The 25,721-nt window shown below is 40.6% G+C and overlaps 1 protein-coding gene across 4 annotated transcripts in view; it reads right to left on the reverse strand.

Annotated features, from left to right (window-relative positions):
• The window catches only part of SFSWAP (splicing factor SWAP), a 222,696-nt gene that overhangs the window by 70,631 nt on the left and 126,344 nt on the right, over nt 1-25,721 (reverse strand). For all 4 annotated transcript variants that reach the window (XM_077461776.1, XM_077461775.1, XM_077461774.1 and 1 more), the window contains one exon: nt 7,835-8,022. In XM_077461776.1, coding sequence (XP_077317902.1) covers nt 7,835-8,022 — 188 coding nt within the window. The remainder of the gene's footprint in view (nt 1-7,834; nt 8,023-25,721) is intronic.

A 25,721-nucleotide genomic window follows, 5' to 3' on the forward strand; every position in this document is an offset into this window, starting at 1 on the left:
CATGTATACATTTGTATTGTTTCATGTATGATACTCATATATGCATGTGCTTATATACTGCCAAACTTGTACATCAATTCTGGTAAGCTTAATAAACTTTACCGGTTTAAAAAGAAAAGAAAAAAAAGAACATGAACGCATTGAGGCACACCTGGAAACAATACTCATATCATGGTTCTACTGTAGCTTGGACACAATAAATAAAACTTGGGCCATAAAATTATTTGGCAATTTATAAAAAAATAAAGCAGTTTAATCTACAATGTGGTAAAAATATTACATTGAGGTAGCAGTGTATTTAACTGCTTTAATGACCCCACTTTAATGTCAGAAAAATTGTTCAAATAGAGTTTTGAGTTAATTTTCCCGAAAGAACTGGCTTTCTTTTTGCCTCATCCATCAGTTCTTTTCAAGCGCACACAAAATCAATAGAAGGCAGAATACATTTTAGAGAGTTGTCGTGGTTGTTCCTAATTGCTTTGAGTATCAATGATTTTGATGAGCCAGGTGAGGACACAAATTATACACAAACCTCACACACTGAGTATATCCAAGCCAATCCTTATTAAGCTGATGCGATGCACAATAAATTCAAGGAGAAAACATTTCTGACATCGCAAAACTGATTGCTCAGTGTATTTGAGATAAAGTTATTGCTGGAATATTTATGCAACACTTAAGTTCACTAAAAATCCTTTGTTTTGATGATGATTGCACTTCAGTATTCACATGTACACAGGAAAAAAAATAAAAATAAAAAGACTGACAAATGCAAAACGCGTGAATACTCTTAAAACATTACGAAAAATAAGCTATGTACACTAGAGAAAACCAGGTAAGAAGGGCACAAAATATGTCCCCTTTTTTAAACTATGAAAAGATGACTGTGCTTACAGTGACACGGTCACAAAAGTTAAACTTGAAATAACAGTTGTACTTCAAATGTATTTCCAAACTATCTTGCTGTGCCAAACACCACCTGGATGAAAATAAATCTGCTCAATTTTCTTTCAAACCAACAGTCCTGGCAGTGCTGATCTCCCGCTGCTCTCCTTGGTTCCCTCCTCTCAACATCTACATAACTAGTGATGTAAAGGTGGGCGGAACCACTGATCGCTGATGCACCAAGATTGGTTCATCAACACTGGGCAGGTCTGGACCGTGCCACACACCAGCTGCTGCTCTGTAATGTGGTGTTGCTGGTGTGAATGGACCATAACATTTCCAATTCAAGGCACGCATTTAGGGCCAGTTTACACCATAGAAACGCAGACTGGATGCATTCCAGATGCTTTTTTTATCCGCATTTCTGATGCATTCCAATACAGTCCAGTGCAGGAAAATGGCAGCACGTTCTACCTTTTTTTTCTGGAACACACTAGAATTGCAAACCCTATAACCTACTTTCCATAAATTTTTGATGCAGAGAAAAAAACTCACTGGACTGCATGTGGTGTGAACTGGCCCCTAATGAAACTTTTTTAGGAAACCATTAAATCAGTGGGTTTCTCAATAAATGGTTTGTCTCAACCCTCTAACTGCCACTTTTTTTGGTCAACTTGTTCTGCTAAAGAAAGTTGAAAAATAACAGACCGTCTGGCTTTTTACATTGTGATAAATTTTTGATGAGAAAGATTTTTAGATTTATAAACGGGCTTTGAGGTTTAATACTTTTGCCTCGATGTCGAATGGAAAACCCTCAGAAGATTACAGACTCTCAAAGGCATAGCTCACCTTTACCAAATTTCCCCCCCCCCCCCAAAACATTATAGCTTGTCCTGCGTGCCAAGAAATACAGGTAAAGTGCATATGGGCTTTATCTAGTGATTTTCACCAGAAACAGAAATCCAATTTTTTTTTTTTAACAAATAGCTGTAGCCAAGCCTATGAAAAACCTAGGTTGTGCGTCTTAAAAGTAAAGATGATCACAGTCAGCAGTAAGAAGTGAGTCTCCTAACACAGGCATAAAGGCTTCTGCTCATCTTCTTCAGCATGTAACCTTCAACACAATGCAAGGTTAAAATTTAGCTTATTTTGTATGACAAACTACAATAACCTAGCAATCATGGTAGACAAATTATTTTGTGATTTGTAACAGTGTCCATTTAATAATCTACATTCCTCACAATTGCTCTGGAAACAACACTAAATATACAGATTGGTTCAACAAACATTTGGCACAGTGAAAAGCAATAAGACATGCCTGACAGCCTAACTGCTAAATAAAACACTGAATGTGTGGTGCCAGTCATGTTATATTACTAGGGAGATTTTTCCTTGCGCATTCAAAGTAAAACAATTGGGCCCTCAAACAGGTTCTTGTCAGAATATGGAGAAGTTTAGAATGTTAACATTTTACAAAGGCTTTTTTATTAAAGTAATACTAAATTATTATTTTTTAAAATATTATACTTACCTGCTCTGTGCAATAGTTTTGCACAGAACAGCCTGCATCGTCCTCTTTCCAGGTCCCCCTGCTGAGTGCCCACATAGCAAGCAGCTTGCTATGGGGTCACTCGTACATGCTCGCTCCCAAGCCCAGCTTTGTGTGTCTATTGACGCACAGAACAGGGCTCAGCCCTGCCCACACTGTCTGCACTGTCTGCAATTGACAGCAGTGGGAGCCAATGGCAGTAGTAAAAGGACACTTCCCTGTCAAAGGAAACAGTGATGTCCTCAACCGTGTTGGTTCCACTTGGATAGCCTACTTGATCAAATCTAGGTACCTGCTCCCAAAAAGTAAATGTAGTTTACTTTGGGAAAGTTTTACACCTTTCATGACCAGGGCATTTTTTGCTATTCAGCACTGTGCTATGTTAACTGGCAATTACTCAGTCATGCAACACTGTACGCTGGGGTGGGGGTTGGTTTAAACACCATTATAAGCAATAGTTTTTGCGGTCATGAATGACTTATTCTTGCTTACTATTGTGATCTGCAATTGGCTACAGCTAATCAGGGCACTGTGATTGGCTCATGTGATAGCTGTGGGCCAATAACAGCATCAAAATAGTAAGCAAAACAGTCATGAACGGAAGCCATTCATGACTCTTGATTACATTGCAATCATGTGATCGCTATGCTTGGTCATAGCAATCACATTATACGTTGGCCGCTCACAGTGATCCACTGGACAAGGCAGTCACTGATTTGTGCCCGCTGAACCTCCAGGGGCCACGCCAGTGTACATATGCTCAAAGACGCACAGATAGTAGTTGCCACCTCCTAGCAGTAAATCTACTGTTAAAATGGTTAATAGTGACCCCTTCATCGTGTACCAGTCTAATCCCTATTACCAGGTGATTATTTTCAGTGCGGTGATGAAGTTTGTCAATTACTCACTCATTTAAACAACGTGTACCCAAATTCACTGTTGCATCCCAGACATTGCAAACCAATGAGAGCACCCAAGAGCACATAACACAAACCAGAAATGGCTGCAGAAAACTCCTTACTATAACACAAGAGATGAGGATCGCACTACTGAAACTGCAAAAACTAGACAAGGGCATGGATTCTAAACTAATGGGACTCTTCAGGGAGCCACTGCAAGGCAAACTGTGCAGGAGATTCTCACTATTCATTGAGAATGGTCTGTAAGGAGCAATGAGTCAAACACACATTCATAAAAGTATGGTAGCAGTGAAGTGGGTAAATTATGAAGTCTGCATCAAATCATACTTACCAATAAGTTACAACACAGACATTTACCACTTTTTCTTGGCAGCTTTTTTTTAAACCATCTTCCAGTTTGCTTTTAAAAAGTAAAACAGTACGCAACTATGGTTTACCAAAAAAGCACCCAATAATGGGATTTTTTGTTTATCATCTTTTTCTCTGCGTTCACTGATGGACACAGCTCTTCTAGCCTTTACTATTAGGCTACATAGTGGCACCTACGAAAGTAGAACACTAGGCAAAAAAAAAAAAAAAACACACAGCAACACCAATGGGTAGACCAATGGGCAGTCCTAGCTGGTATAAATCCCCTCTCTAGTATAGGCATGCCAGTTAGTCACAAAGTAGTAAAATGAAATTTTTTTATGGCAAGCAAAAACACACACCCAACCAGAAAACCCCACCTTACCCCAGAAGTGAAAACAAGGAGCCTCAAAAACAGCCGCCTGCAAAACCACATGGCCAAACCTAGCATCCGAAGATGCAAAACACAAACTATGTAAAACTTGGTGAATGAGTGCACAGATGACCATGTGGCTAACTTGAAAATTTGAGACAGATGCCCGATGTTGGAATGCCTATGAGGCACTGATTGCTGGTAGCTTTGCACCACCCTCCCAGTGTCTTGAAGGGCTAGGGTCCTTAGTCCGAGGAACCAGGGGAATGGGGGGAAAAAAAATATTGTGTACAGAGAAGGAAGGACCGTGCTTGTGGTGAGGTTCCAAGCCCCTTTTTAGACTGCAGGAAAGAGGTACGGTACCCACCAGTAAGATTCTTGATAACGCCATCCATTATATGTTTACAGTTGTCTGGTCCAAAGACCAACCTTAGGGTCAAGAAATAGGCTGAGCACTACCACCGAGATGAATAGCCTATAAGCAAAGAGGCCACATCCGAGGATGAATCAAAAACTAATTTGAGGCCCTGGACCAAAAGGTCCACAAGTTCCACGTTAACCAGAGACATAAGGGCCAGGGCTTAAACATAAAACTAGAGTGGGCGACCGATTCCAGCTCTTGAGAAAGCAGAATCCTCTCCACTAGTGTCACAGTTGGCCCCTTCACCTAAAGAAAGGAGGGCACACTACAAGAGGACAGTGGGCCTCCTCAAAATAAGGTCAGCAAAATAAGCGGGATAAGGAAAAAGCTAGCTGGCTACTGTGTACCAAAAAGGGCATGAATCCGCTAGAAAAGAATATTGACATAGGAACCCATCAGAACATTGCGCTCACCACCCGGAGAATGGGTCACTGCTCCCCAATAAATGCCTGGGCCGACAACAAAAATCCGAGTTGGCCCAAGGGAGTACTGTACAGTGACAGGAGTGGAAAACAGTCAACTGGATCACGCACTAGAAATCAGCGTAAATGATTAGTATTAAAATATTCGGTACTGAAATAATCAATGAAACAAGAAGGTAATAAGAAGCTGGTAGCCAAGGTAGGAAATGGTCAAAACAAAGATGTAGATGAAAGCTATGAAGTTGCTGCTTCAAAGCTGCATGATGGAACACAGTTCGCCTTGGATGGAGCCGCCTCTGAAGCCCAGGACAGGAAGCCACTGGACGTCACTGCTGAGCACCAAATGGGGAGGAACACATTTTTTTAAGGTGTATACACTTTGCAAAGAGGGGACGAGAGTGATCACCAACATCCATCTACGCAGCAACAGTGGCAGGATTCCGCCAATAAAGGGCAGACTGTGGCATGGACACTCACCGCACCTAGGATCCAACAGTGTCTGATGCACAAAAGTGGTCAACCAGAGAAAAGACTGTCAGGAAAGAAACAGCCAAAACCATCAGACGTGATGACACCCCAGTCTCCACCCACCCGTGTCAACAGAGCACGGGGAGAGGATATCTGCCCCATAGCTCCAATTGAGCACAAGACTAGCCAGAAGAGGGACGGCAATGCCCAAGACAAAAAAGGTGGGGTCACTGCCCACCATAGCCCTGCCTCAAGAAGGGACATTGGGCTGTTTGTCAGAATTCAACATGCAAGGACCAATGCCCCAAGGCAATATGGTGAACTGTGCACAATCTGCACAGAAACCACCCACTGCAGTCCAACCCACCAGAAAGCAAGCAAGCGACAGGCTCCTAGGTGGAAAGGAAAAAAAAATAGATTTTTTCATCATACTTACCTGTAAATTCCTTTTCTTTGAGTACATCATGGGACACAAGGTCAGACTAATATTCATTACCTACTGGGACATCCCAGAGCAATAGCCTTGAAGGGATGGAGACACCCTGCCAAACATTAGCCATTAGAACTTATACGGTAGCCCGCAGTACACTGTGGCTGAAAGCCAAATCCTCGGCTGCTCGAACCACCACTTGATAAAATTTTGTGAACATATGCACTGAAGACGAGGTATCAATCAGAGCCCTAAATACTTGATGGTGAAAAGCCCAGGAGGTTCCTACACCCCTGGTAGAATGGGCTCTCACCCTAAAGGGAGGAGCTTTACGTTTCAGACCATAGGCCTGAATGATCAATAGATGGACCTAATTGGTAATGGAAGCCATGGAGGCCCGGACAATGCCCAATGAGTGCAGTCTTACGCTGAGCAAGGCTGAGAGAAAAAAGGCAAAATAATGTCCTGATTTAAATGAAAGGCAACACCACTTTTGGCAAAAGGGATGGAACAGATCTTAACACCCTGTCATGGTGAAGGATCAAGTATGGTGCCCTGCACGAAAGGGCTGCCAACTTTTGACACATTTTTGGGACCACTGACATTTTTACTGCGATCAATGCTATAAAATTGCATTGATTACTGTGAAAATGTCACAGACAGTGAAGGGGTTAACCACTAGGGGGCAGTGAAAGGGTTAAGTGTGTCCTAGTACATGTTCTAACTGAAGGGGATGGGACTGTGCAGGGGAGATGACAGATTGTCTGTTCATACTCTGTATGAACAGACGATCTGTCTGTTCTCCCCTCAGAGAACTGGAAACTGTTTACACACACAGATTTACGATTCTGTGTGCCCTGAGCGATTGCAGGAGCCCGGCGGTGACTGCGACCATCGGCACTCGCATCGGCTCCATGTGCGAGCAGGGGGCATGCGTTTCCCGTGCCGCACACATGGCCCCTAGTGGCTGTCTATGGTACCAATGTACCATGGTGGCCAGTCACGCAGCCGAGCCATGTTGCCGCAGTGTGGCTGGTCGGCATGTGGTCAAGGAAGAGACTGCTGCATCTACTGCTGGCATGCATCATTTTATAACAAACTTTTCATCCAATGGGATATAAAAGGGAAAACCTCTTAGGAGGAACAAAATGGATGTCTTTCAATAGTGGCAAGAACTGTGGCACGCGTGCTAAAAGTAAATCCTATTAAGAATAAAAAAGTGTAAACCAACGGATGGCACTCTAGGGGGTAAATGAACAAAAACAATAAAGCTGCTCCTTTAAAAGGGAACGAATCACCAAGATTGAAGGTATACAATTCATCCTTTAAGTTTATACCTTAAATACTATTAAAGTGGGGTACCCCCTAAAAAAAAAAAATTAAAAGTCAGCAGCTACAAATACTGCAGCTGCTGGCTTTTAATAATCGGACACTTACCTGTCCCGGGTTCCAGCGATGCGGGGGAACGAAGCCCCCCCCTCGCTCCCCGCTCCGCTCGCGGCGCCGTCATGCATACTGTGGGCACCCGGCTGTGGCTTCACAGCCGGGCACCCACTGCGCATGCGCGAGCGGCGCAGGGCGCCGTGATACGCCGTACAGTCACCTGGGACACGTGACAGGTCCCAGGTGAATGTGCGGCGCGAGGGGAAGTGATGTCACCAGCCCGGGCAATGAAGAAGGCAGACTACGAGGGACCCCCTAGCAACCGGTATTTAGAGGTGAGTAAAAAATTTTTTTTTTGCCAATTATTTTTTTTTGATTTTTTTTAAGATTTTTAAGTGGTTTTATTTTTTGGGGGGCAACTCCACTTTAAGACTTTATGTTGCTATACCATCCCATCCACTACCACAACACATTGGGAACTTGTGCATTTCAAACCTTGGAACTGCTTTTCTGCGGAATCATGCTTGAAATAAGTATCAGAGCTGCATTAGCCACTGAACAGACAAATTGTACAAAAATGTGCAAAAGCTTACAGAATTCATAGTAACACATTCTAAGCAAAATAATAAACAGACCTCTTGGCTGTAACTGCTCTCCTCTGTCCTTCCCGATTCCACCTCTAATGGATTCTTTAGTGTTTGCAGGAAAAGTGCTGCCTTCCTTTTTCGTTCAGCCTGTAGCTGTTTCTCTTTAGATTCCTTGGCTGCCTGCGCTAGTTTCTCTCTGGCTGCTGCTGCCAGTCTGTCCTCCAACTTCTGCTTTGCTGAAAGTATAGATATATGCATTTTAATTCACAATACTTGGTAAACTGAGTGCAGAGTATAGCAACAATTGCAAAACTTGCTTTAAATGTATACAGCAAAAGTACTATGATAAAAAATAAAAATAAATAACAAACATAAAATACAAAATTCAAAGTAACTGACTGAGGAATACAAAGTAAAAGCGAAAATGATTCATGTTCCTTCGTGAAGTCAACTTTGCAATCACATTCGATCTAGCACAACTGTATATGCATATGTACATATTGTATACACAAATCCAGTACCATGTATTTGACCCAAAAGAGCATTCCTCACCACCCCTGCAGGGGCATTCTTAGGTGACAAAAACTATACGCTTAGTCTCCAAAAATAAACCATACACATCACCATCTTTTTTTTCTTTTCCATCCCCCCAAAGTAAAGGCATAATGTGTTAGTGGCACTTACATGCAAAATGAAGCCTGCGCCATTACCCACTGCAGGCCGTATCCACCTTTTCCCGTCTTTCTTCAGGGGATGCGGACTCCAGCTCTGTGACTGGCCAGAGCCATGTGACGTCCCAGCCGTGCAGGCACGCAGGAGCCACCGGTCATGGCACTGTCTTTTGAAGAAATAGCACGGGCGCCCATTTCTGCATGTGCCGATGACATAATCGGTGCGCGCCTGCTGCACAGCGGGGGTGCCAATGCTTGTGGCTGACGGTCGCGATGACTGCTGGCCAAGAGCGATCGTGAGCATGAGGGGCAGAATACTGAGGTGTGTGTGTAAACACACAAATCCATGTTTTGTTCTGAGAGGAATGACAGATTGTGTGTTCCTATTAGCTATGATCCGTCACTTCATCTAGTCAGTCTACTCCCCCTTCAGTTAGAATCACCTCCCAGGGAATTTCCCCCTAAATTGACTTTTTAGGCAACATATTAAAACGATAAAAAAAAAAAAAAAAAAAAAACACATTAAAAGATTTATTCAAATTTAACAAAAAAAAAAAAATATATAAAAATAAAATATATATAATATAAATATAAAAAATATAGATATGAAACTGACTAGCTGAACACAGTCAGCAAAATATAACTGGTCCCAAAAAATGTGGCAAAATTGTCCAATGTGTATGCCATGTCGCAGTCACAATAAAAATCGCAGTTCGTCGCCATTACTAGAAAAAAAAAATGCTATAAATTTTGCGCAAACCAATCAACATCCGCTTATTGCGATTTAACCAAAAATAAGAATATACATCGGCCTAAACTGAGAAAAAAGTGCCTTAAAAAAAAAGGGAATATTTATTACAGCAAAAAGTACAAAATATTTTTGTTTACAAAACTGTCGCTCTTTTTTTGTCTATAGCGCAAAAAATAAAAACCGCAGAGGCAATCAAATATGACCAAAAGAAAGCTCAATTTGTGAGGAAAAAAAGGACGTCAATTTTGTTTGGGTGCAACGTTGCACGTCTGCGCAATTGTCAGTTAAAGTGACAGTGCCGAATCGCAAAAAAATGCCCTGGTCATTCTGCGGCCAAATCTTCTGGGGCTGAAGTGGTTAAGCATACCAGATGTTTTTTTTTTTAAACCAGAGCTTAGTGTCACTTTAAGCATCCTGGAAAATTACCTCAACTGGTCTCCAAATGTTTCCAATTCTCTCCTCTATGACCCCTAGCTAAGCTATAACGTGACATACATTTTTTTTGGGACGGACCAAACTGCATATTGGGATGATGGGATAATTGGATTATTGGCTGCAATGCTCAAACTTCTCACTAGATGTCAGTGTAGTTTTTACATACATTTACAACAAGGAATGACTCCCTTGTTACTCAAAATACCATATTTTCTGCAGTGCTTGATACAATGTTGCAAGAAATAGTTACTAATGTTTAACTGTTCACTTGCTGATTTATATACTTGCAGCTGTACAATAGTAATTATTTTTCTACCTAGGGATTATAGGTGAAATATCATACATGGGGATTATGGGAGAAGTATCATGGCTAAACAAGCCTAGGAACACAGTTAACCTGTTTCCGATAGGAATATGGCTATAATTTTTCTACATGGGGGGGGGGGGGGGTATGATGGCTACACATTCCCATGAGAATATTTGACCTATTTCCGATAAAAAGTGTGTATAATAATTTTTCTACATGGGGGATTATGGATGGAATAACATGGTTACACTTAATAAGGAACAATATTTAACCTGCTTGTAAAAACATTATGGGTATAAATTTTCTACATGAGGATTATGGGTGAAATATCATGTCTACACATTCCAAGGAGCATACCCAATCTATTTCTAATCTAATCTATTTAATTTTCATTTTATATTTTAATTGTATTATTTATATATTTTTTTCAATCATTTTATTTTTATTTCATTTGTTTATTTTTATTATGCAAATTCCAAAAAAGGATATTTTTCCTGGGAATGTTTTCTGTCAGGGGTTTTAAAAAAAAGTATTTGTAATAAGGAAGTATTCCCGTTTGGGTGTATATGAGGCCAAGTACACCCAAAGGGAAGTGAGGGCAAGGTCATGCGAGAGGGTTGGGTCCGCACATGTCCATGGCTCCAGAGAGGATGTTACTATGCTAATAAGGGGAAAAGAGGAAGTTTCCTTGCTTGGGTGTATCTTGAGGCCGTGTACCCCCAGGGGGAAATTACATCATGGTCACGTGAGCGCATGGCTATATATTCAGCTGTGATGCTATGAGTCTGTGCCATTGATAACGCCCTATGGGAGGGGTGAAACGGCTCAGTTGCTGACTCCGGGAATCCCAGTGACGTCACGTCCGATGGGTGGTGATATGCAGGCAAAGTTGTGAGAGAACTCAGATGCTTCTTTAACGAACAGACCGATCTTGAGGTTTTATGCTTCGTTTTACTGAATAAATCACTGTGTAGACTCTCTCCCTTTCTGTTTGAGTATAACATCACAGGAAGAACTACACCTTGGATTGGGCGTTTCATCACCCTGCTCACCAGTTAAGCCTGTTTGGCCCACACGCAGTATTGCCTGAGGGGTTCATCTCATCTGGTGGGAGGGTGTGAAGCACGGGATCACCTGTGTGGATATTAAAGCACTTTTCTTTTTTTTTTTTTTTAGCAACAGCACCTGTGAAGAATATCTGCAATTAGAACTCTATTTGCACATATTGAACTTTCACTGGCCACATGCTTGGTCATTTTTTAAATATTTGAATTTTTTATTGCGCACTTCTATTCATTTTCGTGCACTAGTGCTGTGTAATAGGTTTCACCAAAGGGGGGTTATTTGTGCTGTGGTATATTTACCCCTTTTTTCACAAGCCTAGGAAGATAGTTGACCTGTTTTCGATAGAAATAGGGGTCAAATTTTTTTTCTACATGGGAATTATTGAGAGGGGGGGGGGGGGGGTGGGGAGGCCTGATGTGAGGACATGGGACTACAACACCCAGCAGCAACTCCATAACATTGGGTCAAGGTGGCAGGCCAAGGATAAACCATAGCCCTGTAGATTCCAGGAGCGGACCCAAAGTGAGCAGGGGCAGTCCACTGGAGCAGGACCAAGGCACACGAGGGGAGGGGGGGGTGGTGTGGATGGTGGCAACGGAGGGACAGAGGGAAGCTGAGGTATGGAATGGCTCTTGGAGGGGATAAGGCTGCAAAAAACAGTGGGACTATAACACCCAGCAGAGATCAGCATTTGGAAAAGAATGGACAACCAACACCTAAACTTAGCCTCTCAGGACCAATATCCACTATACAGGTGCAGTATAATAACCTTCTGCCTTATAAATGTATTAATGGACAAACTATACTCCAGCCAGAGCCAAAGTCGATGGATAGGGACTGGGACCTTAGACAGCATGTAAGAGCTCTTCAGACTAAAGCAGATATTCACCTATTTCTACTGTTGAAGCATCCTGTAAACAAGCTATTGAAGGGCTTAAGGAGGACATAGTAGCACTGGGTCATAGAGTGGAAGAAGTGGAGACTGGTCAAGATATTAACCCTTTCATGACTAAGCCTATTTTTGGCATATGGTGTTTACAAGTTAAAATCCATATTTTTTGCTAGATAATTACTTGGAATCCCCAAACATTATAGATATATATATTTTTTTTAGCAGAGACTCTAGAGAATAAAATGGCGATTGTTGCAATATTTTATGTCACACGGTATTTGCGCAGCGGTGTTTTAAACGTAACTTTTTGGGAAAAGGGACATTTTCATGAATAAAAAAAAAACAGTAAAATTAGCCCAATTATTTTGCATAATGTGAAAGATAATGTTATGCCGAGTAAATAGATACCAAACACGTCACACTTTATAATTGCACGCACTCGTGGATTGACGACAAAATACGGTACCTAAAATTCTCAATAGACGACACTTTAAATTTTTTTTACGGTTACCAGATTAGCGTTGCAGAGGAGGTCTAGTGCTAGAATTATTGCTTTCGCTTTGACGATCGCGGCGATACCTGACACGTGTGATTTGAACACAGTTTACATATGCGGGCGCAACTTCCGTATGCGTTTTCTTTGCTTCGCGAGCTCGCGGGGACGGCGGGTGCTTTAAAAAAAAAAATTTTTATTTGAAAATGAATAAATTGTTTTAAAAAATAAAAATAAAAAAAAGTTTGATCACTTTTATTGCTGTCACAAGGAATGTAAACATCCCTTGTGACAGTAATAGGTGATGACAGGTACTCTTTATGGAGGGATCGGGGGTCTAAAATACCCCCGATCCCTCCTTTACACTTCAATGTATTCAGGTTGCCGAAAACGGCGATTCTGAATACCGTATATTTTTTTTAAAACCGGCGCTATTGGCAGCCGAGTAAACGGGAAGTGACGTCATGACGTCGCTTCAGTGTTTACTATTAGGATACTGGAACGAAGCCGATTACGGCTTCGTTCCAGTTCCTCCCCAGCAGCCGGAGGCATCGCAGCCTGAATCGGTGCTCCCGATCGAGCGGGAGCACCGGTAACAGTGGCGGGAGGGGGGGGCGTCCCCTCCTGCTCCCCTGGCATAACAGCAGAGCGGCTTTTAGCCGCTTTGGTTGTTATGGCTGGAAAGCCAATCACCCGCTGAAAAAAACGGTACCGGGATGATGCCTGCAGGTGCGGGCATCATCCCGGTATAACCCCCGGAAGCCGAGTACGCACATCTGCGTACGCTCGGCGGGAAGGGATTATTACAAGCAATGGCAGATACCCAGGAAATGAAAAAATATCATGAAAAAGTATTGAACTCTCTTATGGATCAAATTGATGATCAAGAATAGAGGTCGACCGATATGGGTTTTTCTCTGGCCGATATATAATGCCGATTTTTTTGGTCCGATATTTAAAATTTTTTCCCCTTCATCTCATAAAATCTGACACCTTTCACACTGGGGCATTTTTCAGGTGCTTTTGGGCTAAAAATAGCACCTTTAAAGTGCCTGCAAAATGGCTCCCCTGCCGTCTGTGTGAAAGCCCGAGTGCTTTCACAATGAGGGGATGAGGTGACGTTAAAAAAAAGTCCTGCAAATGGCACGTTTGGAGTGGTGTATACTGCTACTCCACCACTCCTGCCCATTAAAATGAATGGGCACCACTGCCGAAGCGCATGCAATGCGATTTGGCAGTGGCGCTTCACAGGCGTATTTAACCTGCTCCTCGGCCGCTAGCTGGGTTATAAGTGCCCCACTAGCAGCCGAATAGCGCCGCTAAAACTAGCAGCGTTTTACCGTCAACGCCTTCCCGCTCCAGTGCGAAAGCAGCCTTTAGTAATAAGCGATACAGAAAATGTCTTACATTTAAACATTTATTAAACAAAACAAACCTCCAATCAGTTCACTTGTATGTATAATTTAGATTAAAAAAAAAACTATATATTAAATATTAAATACACAAAAACAGGTAATCAAATCTTTTGGACCAAAAAAAAAAAAAAAAGGGCTAACTTTACAGTTTTAGTTTTTTTTTTTTTTTAAATCATTAGTGTCTTTTTTCCAAAAAAAATTGCGTTTGAAAGACCTCTGCGCAAATGCCATGTGACATAAAATATTGTAACACCCGCTATTTTATTCCCTAGGGTCTCTGCTAAAAAAATATATATCATTTTTGGGGGTTCTAAGTGATTTTCTAGCAGAAAATACAGGATTTTTATGTGTAAGCAACAAGTGTCAGAAAAGATTTAGTCTTTAAATGGTTAAACTGAGATCTCCTACACAAAGAGCTCAGTTCATTCATAAGTGTAAACATTGTATCTCTTTGCTCTTTTCTTGGCAGACTGCCCAGAGAGGAAAGAAGTCTTCACTGAAGACTCTGGCAACTTGCATTTACTTCTATTACAGAAGTCATTTGCAAGTCGAGCTGAAGATATATCGACCTTTTTATCCAATTAAAAAATGCCAAATATCGGCAGATATATCGGTCGACCTCTAATCAAGAACATAGGGGCCGTCGGCAGAACATACATATAAGGGGTATGTTGGAGACAAATCAGACCCCCAACTTGCTCTTAAGTGTGACCAGTTAATGTTGTCAAATTTTGGGGGAACTTACACCTGATAAGATTGCAATAGCTAGAGTACACAAGCATTATCCTCTGCCCCACAAAATGCCGATAAACCAAAAGATGTTATATGCAAACTGCATAGATATGCAGCGAAGGAAACAATTATGAAAGCAGCCCGCGATAGCCCTACAGTAGAATTTGGAGGTGCTCATCTGTTCTTGCTTCCCGATTTGACACACTGAACACTTATGCAATGCAGATCAGTCTGGCCTTTACTGGAGGCCTTATGGTCGATGTTAATTATCGCTGGGCTTTTCCTTTTCGCATAACAGCTACTTGGAATGGTAAAACAGTGATACTTAGAACTATAAGATGACCTGCAACAATTTGTAGAAATATTGGAGTTGCCATCAGTGGACTTTCCGGATTGGAGCTCGACGGAAGAATCACTCAGATAAGGACAAGTTTAGTTATTGGACCAATTTGAAGACAATTTATTGTCCTAAATTAGCAAAAGTTTAGAAGGTTCTGCTCATATAAGAATATTTTTGTAGAGAAGAAATTTCCCTCATTATAAAATAGGTATTGATTTAAAAGGTTGGGTAATGGGTAGTTATTGCATAAAATACTCTTGGAAGCCTGGGAAACAACAGGGTCTCTGTTCATGCCTTTTAAAAAAATTTCCCCCCAGTAGGTTGGTCCCGAGTTAAGGGACTTGGTATTCCGCAAGGTGCGGAAGGGAGAACGACTCCGGGTATGGGGGGGGATTTGCTCACCTTGTAATGGGAGTTGTCTCAGGTGTGAAATGCGTCACCTGGGGGCAGATATAGTGTTTCTACAGGAGACACACTTCGCAGCAGGGTCGACCCCAGGCATGCCCCTTTTCCCATTCAATCAATGGTTTCATGCACCATCCCCCATTCCAAGGGCTAGGGATGTTACAATTGCTTTTCATATTTTCATGCCCCCTGATACCCATTAAAAAAGAGCAGATCCTGAAGGCAGATTTCTTTTTGTGAAGGGCAAAATACAGGGCCAGTGTTACACCTTTGCGACTATCTACGTGCCTAATAATCGTGCCGTAAATTTTAAATCTAAAACCATGGAAATACTGGGTAAATTCATGGATGTTTTTTTGATATTGGGAGCCGATTTTAGTAGTACTTTAGTTCCTGGTCTGGACACCTCAGCGGGCAAAACTTTTTGGTCTTTGAGAGCTCTAAAACACATTAAAAACGCTTACTTAATTTAGTAGACAGCTGGCGGGTGCCGCATAACAGGGAAAGGGATTTTAGTTATTTTAAAATCCATGATTCATATTCACGGATCAATCTACTAATGGTGGATCAGTTCTATTTGAATCATGTGAATCAATTACAATATCTGACCAAGCTCCTATAACCCCAACTTTGTTTGGTCCCAGCTGGTGGAGGGGGGGAGCGGAAATGGAGACTGAATGAGTTCATTTTTGAGGATAGGCTGGCTGTGGTTTCCCTATCCCGTATGCTGGCATTATATTTTGAGATTAATATGCCTGGTGAGGTGTCAGATGAAGGAGTGTGGGAGGCCCATAAGGCGGTTATTAGAGGGGAATTGATTTCACAGGGTTCTCGTATTAGAAAGGAAATACAGAAGGAGATTGTGGATCTTTTAGAATAAATATACCAGCTTGAAGTCAAACATAAGGCTCACCTAGACCCTGAAGTTGCCCAGAAACCGGAGACACTACAGAATTTTTTTTCTTAGTGTCTGGACCGGAAAGTCAGAAATAAACATAGGTATTTTGCCCATCGTTTCTATGAACAAGGAAATACGGGGGGTAGGTTGATGGTAAGACAGTTAAAGAAGCAACAAAATTCACACAAAGTCCATATGTTAAGGGGTATAGTGCATACCCAATCAATAGCTGCAGAATTTCATTGCTTTTATGGAGCATTATACAATATAGGTCCGATGCCTGTAGGGAGTGCTGGGGAAGGACAGGAGGGGGGGGGGATCAGGGAGTATTCAAAGGCCTCTGGTCTTCCTCCAGAGGACCTGGAAGAAATAGAGTGGCTGATTACCATTAAAGAGTTGCTGTGGGGGCAACACTGTCAAAGGGCAAAAGTCCAGGGCCTGATGGCTTCACAAACATCTACTATTAAAAATTCTGGCCAACGTTGTCACCCCTTTTGTAAGTACTTTAACTCAATTACAGCCTGTAATAGGATCCTCATTATAGGAGGAGATGCTGGACATGGCATAGATAACCATGGATACTGCGGCTATCTATGCCTGGAAGTGGGAGCAAATACCTGAATTAGACAGGTATCTGCTCTCCCCTCCCCCAAAAGGTGGCAAATGTGACTCGGGGGGGGGGGGGGGGGGGGATTCCAAAAAGCGTAAGTTACATTTTTGGGTGGTACGCCAATTGAAAGACTTGCAGAGATGGAGAGGCCCTCTGTTGACGTAGTTTGGCATGGTGACTGCTCTTAAAATTAGTATATTGCCTAGAATCATTTATATTCTATATACGGTGCCACTGGCACTTCCACAGACTGTTTTTAAACAAATAGAGGGTTTTCACATGTGTAGGGAGATAAACATCCTAGGTTAGCACATGATATACTACGGTGACATGAACAGGAAGGGGGGGGATCTAGGACTTCCCAACATAGCTTTGTACTACAAAGTTATGACATTGGTACGAATTATGAACTGGCATGACTTCTGGGTGTCCCTGGAGAACATACAGCCAGTTAGAGACCTGGCTGGGGCCCCTTGGATCCCGGCAGACTGGGTATCGCCATTGACTAGGACAACTTTGTATGGGATAGACTGAATACCTCCGGGAGGTATGCACCCCCTATATTACCATTAAACCCATTGGGAGGGTACTCTTGGTTCCCACCAGGGGAAAAAGAGGGACGTTTAAATCTATGGGGAAGAGATGGGAAGGCTACTTGTGCAAGGTTCACACTAAGAGGCATATTCTTGCCCTTAGCGGAGCTGATAATGTCTTTGGGAGAGACATACCAATGGCCACCTGGAAGTATCAACAAATAATGGATTTATTTAATAAAATAAAACCCCAGGTTAGAACCTTAAACTTTTTTTTTTACTATATTCGAATTCTGGTGTGTCAAGATTCCAGATTCAAGACATTTATTGTCCCGAATGTATAAATTAGTTCTTAGTGCTCAACAGATCTCAATCCCATACTTTAGAGAATGAGAAAGAGAATTGGGTAAAAATTTTACATCAGCACAAATCCAGAGACTGATTAGAGCAACACATTATACATCTAGAAGCTCCCAAATACAAGAAATGTCTTATAAATTCCTGACCAGATGTTATCGTATCCTGGTACAGCTGACACAGATGTATTCAGCAGCGGACACTCTGTGCTGGAGGGGTTGTGAACAGAGGGGGCTCTTTTCTCCACTTATGGTGGACATGCCCCAAAATTAAAAAGTTTTGGGAGGAAACTGCCCCTTGTATAATGAAACTGACATTAACACCTATAGAATTTTCTTCACATTTTATTTTTCATGGGATGCCATCCTCTTAAATTTTATAAAAGTAGTATAACACCACATCCATTGAACGCTGCAAAAATACTCATACCTAGGTTTTGGAAACAAACCAAATGCCCCATGATAGGAGATTTGAAAAGGGAGGTAGACAGAATAATGGAAGCTGAGAGATGGGTACACTTGGTTGGAGATCAATATGACAAATTTTGCAATACCTGGGCAGGATGGCTATATTACTCCCCAGACATATCTGGTGTACAGGCGTAAGAACCATAGACAAACACTCTGTTCTGGTATAGGTAAGGTTGGGATGCATCTAGCGTGGGGGTAGTGTTTTTGTTTTTTGTCTCGAACTGGGCTAGTTGAAATAACATACTGAGAGCTATTTGGAAGGGGGATAAAAGGTATGGTATATGGGAAGGGTGGATTGTTTCTTAAGTGAGGGGAACAAACTGAGCACACATACACTAGGTTTGGGAGAACACCAATTAAGACACAGTATAATGTGGATTATAAAACTGAATTTTTTCCCTATTTTTTTTTTATTTTTTATGAGTGCTACACTATAAAACTGAATATATTTGTCTTTTTTTTCCCTTTTTTTGTATTAAACACTGGTTAGTAAGAACTGAATAGAATGATATGGTATAGGGGTATTGGTCATACATGCTTGATTAAGTATTTAATTTTACACAGTATCATTTTTCCCCAACCAATTAAACCGGAGCCCCCCTCCTTTTTTATTTCTTTGCATTTAACACTGGTTAGTAAGAATTGAATATAATACTGTATAGGGGTATTGGTCATGGTGTCGTTTTTGTATTTAATGATGGTTGCACAATTATATCACCGATCATGTTTTTATTTTTTTTAAATGATAGTAATCCATATTTCACGTTTTTGTTTTTTTGTGGTAAATAAGAACCAAATTATGATTTAATAGGGTTATTCCGGATCAGATGGTTGGGTCTGAGGTGAATTATTATGGCATGGAATGGTGTATTGTTGATAAGTAGTACTATGAAAGATCCCACTCCACTTCCCCCATCCCAACCTCTCTCCCCCCCACCCACCTTTTTCTTTCTCCTTGTTTTTCTTTTTGTGTTTTTTTTTTTTAAATATAGATATCAAGATATAAAATAATGTAATGAGTTCATAGTTTATATTGATGTTAAATAATGAAATGTTTCCAAAAAAATATATTATATATATATATATATATATATATATATATATATATATATATATATATATATATATATATATAAAATGCATTACAAAAGGATGTGCATCCATGATATTCCACCCATAATCTCCATGTAGAAAAATAATTACACACATTTTTATCAGAAATTGGTTAAATATGCATTAAATATCCATGGAATGTTTAGCCATGATATCCCCCCTATAATCACCATATAGGAAAATAAATATACCCAAAATGTTTTCAGAAACAGGTTAAAAATGTTCCTTGTTTAGTGTAGCCATGATATTTGCTCCATAATTCCCATGTAGAAAACTAATACCAATAATGTTTTCACAAACCGGTTAAAGATGTTTTCCCTTATTTAGTATAACCATGATATTCCCCCCTCATAATCCCCATGTAAAAATTATAGCCATGTTCTTATCAGAAACAGGTCAACTGTGTTCCTAGGCATAATTAGTCATGATATTACATACATAATCACTGAGTAGAAAAAATAATTATACTTTTTTTTTTTATCAGAAATAGGTTAAATATTCTCCTTGGATTGTGTAGCCATGATATTCCACCCATAATCCCCATGTGGAAAAATAACTATGAGCATATCACTATCAGAAATAGGTCAAATATGTTCCTTGGAATGGGTAGCCACGATAATCCCCATGTAGAAAAAAAAAATACTCTTATCTTTGTCTATGATGCTAATGTATTAAGGTAATTGATGTAGACTAAACTGAATATTTAGGTCCTGTCATATAGTTCAGCCAAGCGTCAACAACATCAAAATCATTAGAAAAACATCTATGCCTAATGTTTTTTGGATATATTTTTCTTTTTTTGAACCTGTGGCAATTTCACCTAAAAAATGTGCGTATCCTATTCAACATGCTAATCAAAGTTTGCACAAAGCATTGGATCACTAGTGAAATGCAGAACATGCCTGTTCTTGATGGCTTATGTCCTCCCTCACTGCTCTGATCCTCTGTGGACTTTAATGTAATTTCACGTGGACTTTAACTGCTAAATGCATGGTACCCGACACATATCACTATAATGTTAATCTTTTCATATTACTGATATGTGCCTGATGTACCATGTACTTGTATGAAAAAGTATCCTGTGCTGTTTGAATTTAGGTGAAATACTCAGTGTGGCTGCCAGTCCCTCTGCTTCATATTAAATTAATTATACCCATAATGTTTTTACAAACAGGTTAAATATGTTCCTTGTTAAATGTAACTATGATATTCCCCCCATAATCCCAATGTAGTAAAAGAATACTACCCATATTCATATCAGAAATAGGTCAAATGCATTACAAATGATGTGTATCCATGATATTCCACCCAAAATCCCCATGTAGAAAAATTATTATACATATATTATTTATCAGAAATGGGTCAAATATACTCTTTGGAATGTGTAGGCATGATATCCCCCTCATAATCCCCATGTGGAAATTATATTAAAAAAAAAAAAAAAAAAATATATATATATATATATATATATATATATATATATATGTATATATATATATATATATATATATACACACACACACACACACACACACACATATATATATATATATACCTATCAGAAATTGGTTAAAGTACAACTTTACATATTTTTAGTGTGCAGCGAACAAAGCTCATGCAAGTACCACATTTACCACAAGTATCATAAATAAAATCATAATTACCTCAGCATACACCCATTTGCTTGCTCTAATCCCCTCCCCATCTGTGTCTCCGCTGCTGGATCCTGATAGTGATGGTGGGAGTAGTTTTGCAGAGCTAGCACGTTGTTGCCGACCACTATTATGCTAGCATCTGCATCTCCACAGGTAAACTACATTTCCCATGATTCGTTGGCAGTGGCATAGGTGGGCCAGACGTGATAAGTGGATGGGGCCTTGGCATGTCTTCAAAGAGGACTGACACGCTATGGCTTCATAAGTAAAGGAAGAAACGCACGCCCCCCCCATGACATCAAGGCTCTGTGCTGTAGTTCCTTGAATGTCATGATGCGAGAAGGGACAACTAAACCATTTGAAAAGTGAGGAAGCCGTGTTGTCCCCAGAATAAATGAAGATGACAAGCTGGAGGGGAGCAGGTACATTTATCTATATCCTTACATTTATATTACAAATAAAGACAGACATGTTTTACAGTCTACCAAGTTCCATCACATGTTAAATTTTAGTTTTTGACTTTAGTGCTCCTTTAAATATTTTCCTTGGAATGTGTAGCCATTCCCCTCCCCATTATCCCCATGTAGAAAAATAATTGTATACATTTAAAAAAAAAAAAAAAAAAAAACTTAACTGAGTATTTGAGAGAAACACATTTGCATACAAATTAACTTTCTCAAACATTTGTGACAAGTCCTGGCATGCTACATGTTAATTCAAATTTGGGATTCAGACACTGCCACTTCAGTCAGAATGCACTATTGATTGGGCTTGTAAAGACATGGCAAACCAATGTCATACTATAAAACTGCACAAATTGCTAGACAGGAAAAAATAAAAAGAAAGGATTTCAAATTATTTATGTTAAGATAATAAAGAGAATAGCTTTACCCCCCCCCCCTCTTTTTTTTCTGCTTACGGTTCCTGACCAGTTAACATCACTCACTCACCCATCAGATTGAGCATTGGCTGAGATGCCTCATGTTCAGTCATACGCCACCATCTTCATGTGTGACATCATTGGTAAGGTTCCAGCTATTCTAGGTTCAACCAGAAGCTCTCGCAATGGACTTGCTGCTAAGCCCACCCCCTCATTTCTCAATGAAAGACTATGCCTGCAGGGATATGTGATGTACATATTCCAGGAAGCACAGGCGAGTGCAAGCATGGAAGGGGGGAGGGGAGGATGGGCCAGAAGTGATTTAATAATAAAAAGAGCCCTATTCGAACAGCGGAGGGAAGGAGGGGTACAGAGGAGGAAAGATAAAAATGAGGGTGAAGACCCGCTTTAAGGTAAGCCAATGACTTTCTTTGAAAAGTGAAAATAAAAGGAGTGAACCATTTTAACTGGGCAGTTCAAATCACAGTTACTGCCATCAGTTCATACCAGTGCTGGCTGAACAGATTGACAATGTTAAGGTACCATCGTTAAAAATAAAAGTACAGCTAAAAAAATGTAATGTTAGCCAATGCAAGCAGAGTTTACAAATAGGTAGTTCTGGGACCATAAAGAAAGGAGAAAGCTAAAAAATACCACAAAACCTAACATTTCTCTGGGGGTGTCCATTTCCTGGTCTTCCACAGAATGATTTTTTTCCCCGTCAGCCCCTTCATTGCTACAGGGCACAGTAAGGGGCAAGATGTTTGAATTACCTTAGTAGTTTAGTAGCAGACACCACAAAGCCAACACTTGGCATCATATTCTGCAAGATTTACAGCTAATGGTCTGTTTAGTACAGAGTTCTGCGCCACCAGCAGCAGAAGGAAGTATTGAATTTCTTCTTTGCAGGGATTAAAGGTCATCCCCTCTCCCAAGGCTGACAATGCTCCTATTCAAAAAGTGCCCCTATGCGCTTTCATCCAGAGTGGGGGCACTCTAATACAGGAGGTATGTTACTGGCTAGATAACCAGATAAAAACAGATGGAAACTGCCAAAAACAAAACAAATGCAAATACCACATCTAAGGTTTGGTAAGCTGCAATACATTACAATTTTGGTTTTGAGTTTAATACGGTTTTAAGCTGGAGCCTCAGAAGTTAGTTAGAAGTAGAAGTTGTCAGAATAGTTAAAGATGCAAAAATTCTGCTTTTGTTACGATAGGCCGATTGCTGCATGAGAGTAGAGCATTAGAATCGGATGCAGAGACCAGTGTTAAAATCAGTTCTGTTCCAGTGCAAGGAAAGCATAATCACTGTGAGGCCAAGTATTGCGCAGGCTTTCAATAGGATGAATGTTTGCCATGGCTCCCTTTTGCACGATTTCCACGGCTCCCTTTTGCATGATTTCTACCATAGCTACAGGCGAGGGTATTCCCTGTTGGGTAGTCACAGAGTAGGGTGCGGAATATATAACAAGAATGATCAGTAGTATGTCGCAACCTGGGTGTAGACCACCCTGCAACAAATCCCTGTGGTGAAAGCACAGAAGGAAGCTCCTAGGTACCATATAAGGACTCTAGGCAGAAGTGGCTATATAATGTGCGACCAGTGGTGTGATGTCACACTTAGTCATCCACCTGAGACTGAGCTCTGAGTGGCTGAATTTTTAGCAAAAAGTCTACTTTCTAAACATAGCCCATTTTTCACAGTAATGATCAGAGATACAGGGTGACTCCTCTCTTACCTGCACACAATGCTGGAATGTATAAAAAGCCAAGACTTCGACAGTCACATCGGGCATACCCCTGAATGGGTCTTATAAGTTCCATAGCGATGGACCACAGCCCTGGAATTGTATAGCACCCTGTGACTGACTACGATGTGTTGCACAAAGTTCTATGGTGAACACTCATGCAGGATCCAGTGGCCAAAACATTAGATACCCTCCCCTGGGCAAAATAGTTAATCTAAGTAACTTTTCCACGAAGGAGTAGAGGTCCATCACTTTTGGACACTAGCAAAAAGCTAAGCACTCAGGAAGTTACAGGAGACACCCAGGGAGCATGTCCTGGAAAGCTATGCCAGTGTCCATACACCTGAAAGTATAATCCTGGTGTCAATTAATAATTTTCCTGTCTTCTGCTTTACAATTAAGACAAATAAGTAAAATTATAATAATCTACTAAGCTGACCAGAATTAGTTCCTGAAGTTGTTAAATCCACACTTTTTCCACAGTTCTTACAGTGAAGCCTTTTTGTAGTATGAGGTGAAAAGATTTGCCTGCTGTCTTTTGTAATGACCGTAAAAAAAAAAATCTGCACAAAGTTCATGATTTGGACCACATATGTATTTATACGTTGATCATATTTCCCCTTACAGTGGTTGTAAACCCTTACAAATCACTTTGATCTACAGGTAAGCCTAGATTAAGGCTTACCTGTAGGTCCAACAAACATCTCCCAAACCTACATGGTTTACGAGATATCTGGTAAAAGACAGTAACAGCTGTCTACGGCACACGCAGGCGCACTATCGCCGTTAGCAGCATTCCGCTGCTAACAGCGATATGCCGTTAGTGGCGGCTCCCATGCGCATGTGCGGGAGTGACATCATCACTGCTCCGGAACTGTGAGTGGCCGGAGCAGCGATACCGAGAAGAAGATGGATGCTCCAGACTACAGGGGACAGCGGTGACATCGCTGGCTCCTGTGTCAGGTAAGTGACACATAATGGGCTACTATGCGATGCATAGTAGCCCATTATGCTTTAACTTTGCAGGGAGACAAAGAGGAAGTAAACCCATCAGAGGTCTTGCCTCTTCTCAAAATAGAATACATTCTGTTCAGCTAATCTTTAACAGTTGAGGTCCTCCATGCTTATCAGTTTGGTTACCCTTCTATGTATTTTCTTTAGTTCCCCGATGTCCAAAACTGAATAGTATATTTTAGATCTAATGCTCTGGAGTCTTCATCTGTTAACGCAAAAGAGTATTTTTGCTTTATAAATTGCAGTTTGGGATCGTATGTTATTTTTGAGTCTATGATCTCTCAGAACACCAATATCTTCTCGACCACTGACTCCACCAGTTGTACGCCTCTTAGAATGTATGATGCATGTATGTCTTTTAAACTCCAAGTGCATTTGTTTACATTTATCAAAACTGAACATTATTTGCCATATAGCTGCTCAATTAAAATTGTTTGTTAAATTGGAGACATGATGTAAGGCCGTTATTCCACCTTGTAGCTTGGTGTCATCTGCAAATACTGAAATACTTGTAGTCTCAAATGCTATATAATTTATAAACACGCAAGACTGAACATTGGGGTATATTAATAACCATAAATCAAAACATGAATATTCAACTCTCTATGTAAGCTTTTAGCCAATGTTCTATTCATTTACAAGTTGAATTTTCTAAGCCTATGAACTTTACCTTACCCATAGCCCTGTGTGGGGAATTGTGTCAAACCCTTTTGTAAAATGAAAGTATACTATATCCAAAGCCACTATCCTTTGGCTATAAAAAAGCAGATTTGTTTGACGAATTCAGTCATTGATCCAAATGACTACTGCTTATAATATGGTTTTCTAGCAAAGACATCTGTATGTGTTTTTTTTTTTTTGTTTTTTATCAAACTCTCTAATATTCTCTTGACTATAGAAGTTAATCTAGATGGTCTGTAGTTGATCAGTAAAGACCTTAATCCATTTTTGAACATAGGAACCACAATTGACCTTGCACCATTCTAATGGTACTGAGCCAGTCATTAAAATGTCTCCAAAAATTAGAAACAATGGCTTAGAAATAACAGAAACCAACTATTTGATAACACTTAGGAGTATGCCATCTAATCCAGGTGCTGTATTTATTTTAATTGGTCTAAAGCTTATGGACCATATCAATTTCAG

Source organism: Lithobates pipiens, unplaced genomic scaffold (genome assembly GCF_037356315.1).
Source record: "Lithobates pipiens isolate NorthernLeopardFrog02 unplaced genomic scaffold, aLitPip1_a1.2 Scaffold_3, whole genome shotgun sequence".
Taxonomy (NCBI): domain Eukaryota; kingdom Metazoa; phylum Chordata; class Amphibia; order Anura; family Ranidae; genus Lithobates; species Lithobates pipiens.